Source organism: Hyposmocoma kahamanoa, unplaced genomic scaffold (assembly GCF_003589595.1).
Source record: "Hyposmocoma kahamanoa isolate Upper Pololo Valley unplaced genomic scaffold, ASM358959v1 81, whole genome shotgun sequence".
NCBI classification, from domain to species: Eukaryota; Metazoa; Arthropoda; class Insecta; order Lepidoptera; family Cosmopterigidae; genus Hyposmocoma; species Hyposmocoma kahamanoa.
This window is the reverse complement of record NW_020654080.1, coordinates 3,153,012-3,155,006: the sequence shown is the minus strand read 5'-3', so window position 1 is coordinate 3,155,006 and position 1,995 is coordinate 3,153,012. Positions and strand designations below refer to the sequence as shown.

The 1,995-nt window shown below is 39.8% G+C and overlaps 1 protein-coding gene across 1 annotated transcript; it reads left to right on the top strand.

Moving 5' to 3' along the window:
• Positions 1 to 420: 420 nt before the first annotated feature.
• LOC113234017 lies at positions 421 to 1,110 on the top strand. The gene has a single exon (XM_026469244.1). It carries the CDS (start codon positions 421 to 423, stop codon positions 1,108 to 1,110), a length of 690 nt encoding a protein of 229 aa, XP_026325029.1.
• Positions 1,111 to 1,995: the final 885 nt, after the last annotated feature.

Sequence of the window (1,995 nt, the reverse complement as noted above, 5' to 3'; positions counted from 1 at the left end):
TGTAACCCAGGAGCACCCAGGTACGAGGGTCGGGGTTCAAGTCGAATCTGTAACCCAGGAGTGCCCAGGTCAGAGGGCCGGGGTCTAGATAATAGCATTCATGATCCAGGAGTACCCAGCCAGGGTCAGGGTCAAAATGCACTTGATTTATCGCAGCATTATAAGGAGCCAAACGTAAACGTACCACGAGGAAGGCGCCGCAACAGAGGCGGTTCTTCAGAGAGGTGGTGTAGAAGGCGTCGTAGTACTTCTTCTGAGGACTCTGGTGAGCGATACTATTCTGCTACTAAACGATCGAGACCGTCTAAATCTAAAGATAATGATATTTTGGATAAGGTGTTATCTATTTTAAATCAAGTCAAGAGTTCAGATAAACCCAAGTTGACATTTAATACAAATGTTATACCTGAATTTGATCCAATGTGTAAAGAGCAAACTGCATTAACGTGGATAACCAAGGTTGAAGAATGTGCAGAAATTTACGGGTGGGATGATAAAGAAACTATACATTACGCGTTGCCAAAATTAACGGGGGTTGCTAAATCTTGGTACCAAGGTTTACCAACATTACTATTCACTTGGCCAGAATGGAAAAAGAAAATAATTGAATCCTTTCCCTGTCGCGAGGATTATGCTGAGCTCTTGACCGAAATGTTAACTAAGAGAGTTAAGTATGGCGAATCATTGGAGCACTATTACTATGCGAAGGTTAACCTGCTAAATAGATGTAAAATTTATAAGAAAAAAGCGGTGGACTGTATCTTATATGGCTTAGAAGACCGTGCTGTAAAAGTAGGTGCTCAGGCTGCTCAATTCACTGAGCCTGAACAGGTCCTTAAATATTTTAGATCTGTAAAAGTAGGACAGAATAGGGATAGAGACCCTCGAGATTCTTCACGAATTCGTATTGATCGCAAAACATTTACAACATTTAAGCCAGGTACATCAAAAGAAAACGGCATTACGTGTTACAATTGTGGTGAACTCGGGCATCGTAGCTCTAAATGCAACAAACCTCCAGAAAAATGTACATTTTGTGAAAAATTAGGGCATCTTGCTGTTCATTGCTTCAAGAATAAGTCTAAGGAGTCAGGAGCGGATCAAGGATAGGAATGAGGAACAAGTCGCAAAATTAAGCGTTGATGACGCAAATGATAAGTATATAATTGACGTCAAGATTAATGATACACCTGTTAAATGTCACGTTGATCTAGGCAGTCAATGCTCACTAATCAAACAAAGCACATCAAAAGAACTTGACCTTGAAGTCACTGTCCCTAAGGATCTACCTGTGCTAAGGGGAATTGGGGCCAATTTGATAGCACCGGTAGGGATGTCGGTGTGTTTAGTTGAAGTACAGAATATTAAAGAAACTGTGAACATGTATATTGTCGAAGATTTTGTTATTCATCAACCAGTTTTACTGGGACACTCCTTTACTGAAAAGCCAGATATTACTATAACGAAGACTCCGACCGAACTCATATTTAATAGAATTATCCCAGACAAAATTCATTTAACAGTCAATAAACAAATTGACATTCCTAATAATTCAGTAAGACCCGTGGCCGTTGTTTCTCATTCACAATTGACCGGTTCCGTTCTTGTAGATGGTTCTTTGCGAGGACCTGGAGGTAAAGAATATTACATCCTTCCGGGTCAATACGAGCTTAAACAAGGTTCTAGTACACTGTTGGTTTTCAATGTGTCACCTCGAACTATTGCTATCAATAAAGATTTTCTTATGACTCGAGCTTTCTTCAAAAGAAAGCTTGCATGATAGGCTTGGAATTCTAGATACCTGTAGTGTTTCGTTCAGTGTAAATGAATTGGATCAATCAATAAACTGTGGTGATAAACTGAACGACGAGGAACGTGTACAGTTGCAACAACTACTTTCAAGTCACAACGATTGTTTTTTGGATAGTCTTAATAATCTCGGTTTCACTAAAGCGACAGAAATGGTTATTGAACTTGATGACTCGCAACCAGTTG

What these genes read in the sequence shown, in the direction of transcription:
- LOC113234017 (XM_026469244.1), top strand. Translation starts at nt 421, where the DNA reads ATGTGTAAAGAGCAAACTGCATTAACGTGGATAACCAAGGTTGAAGAA.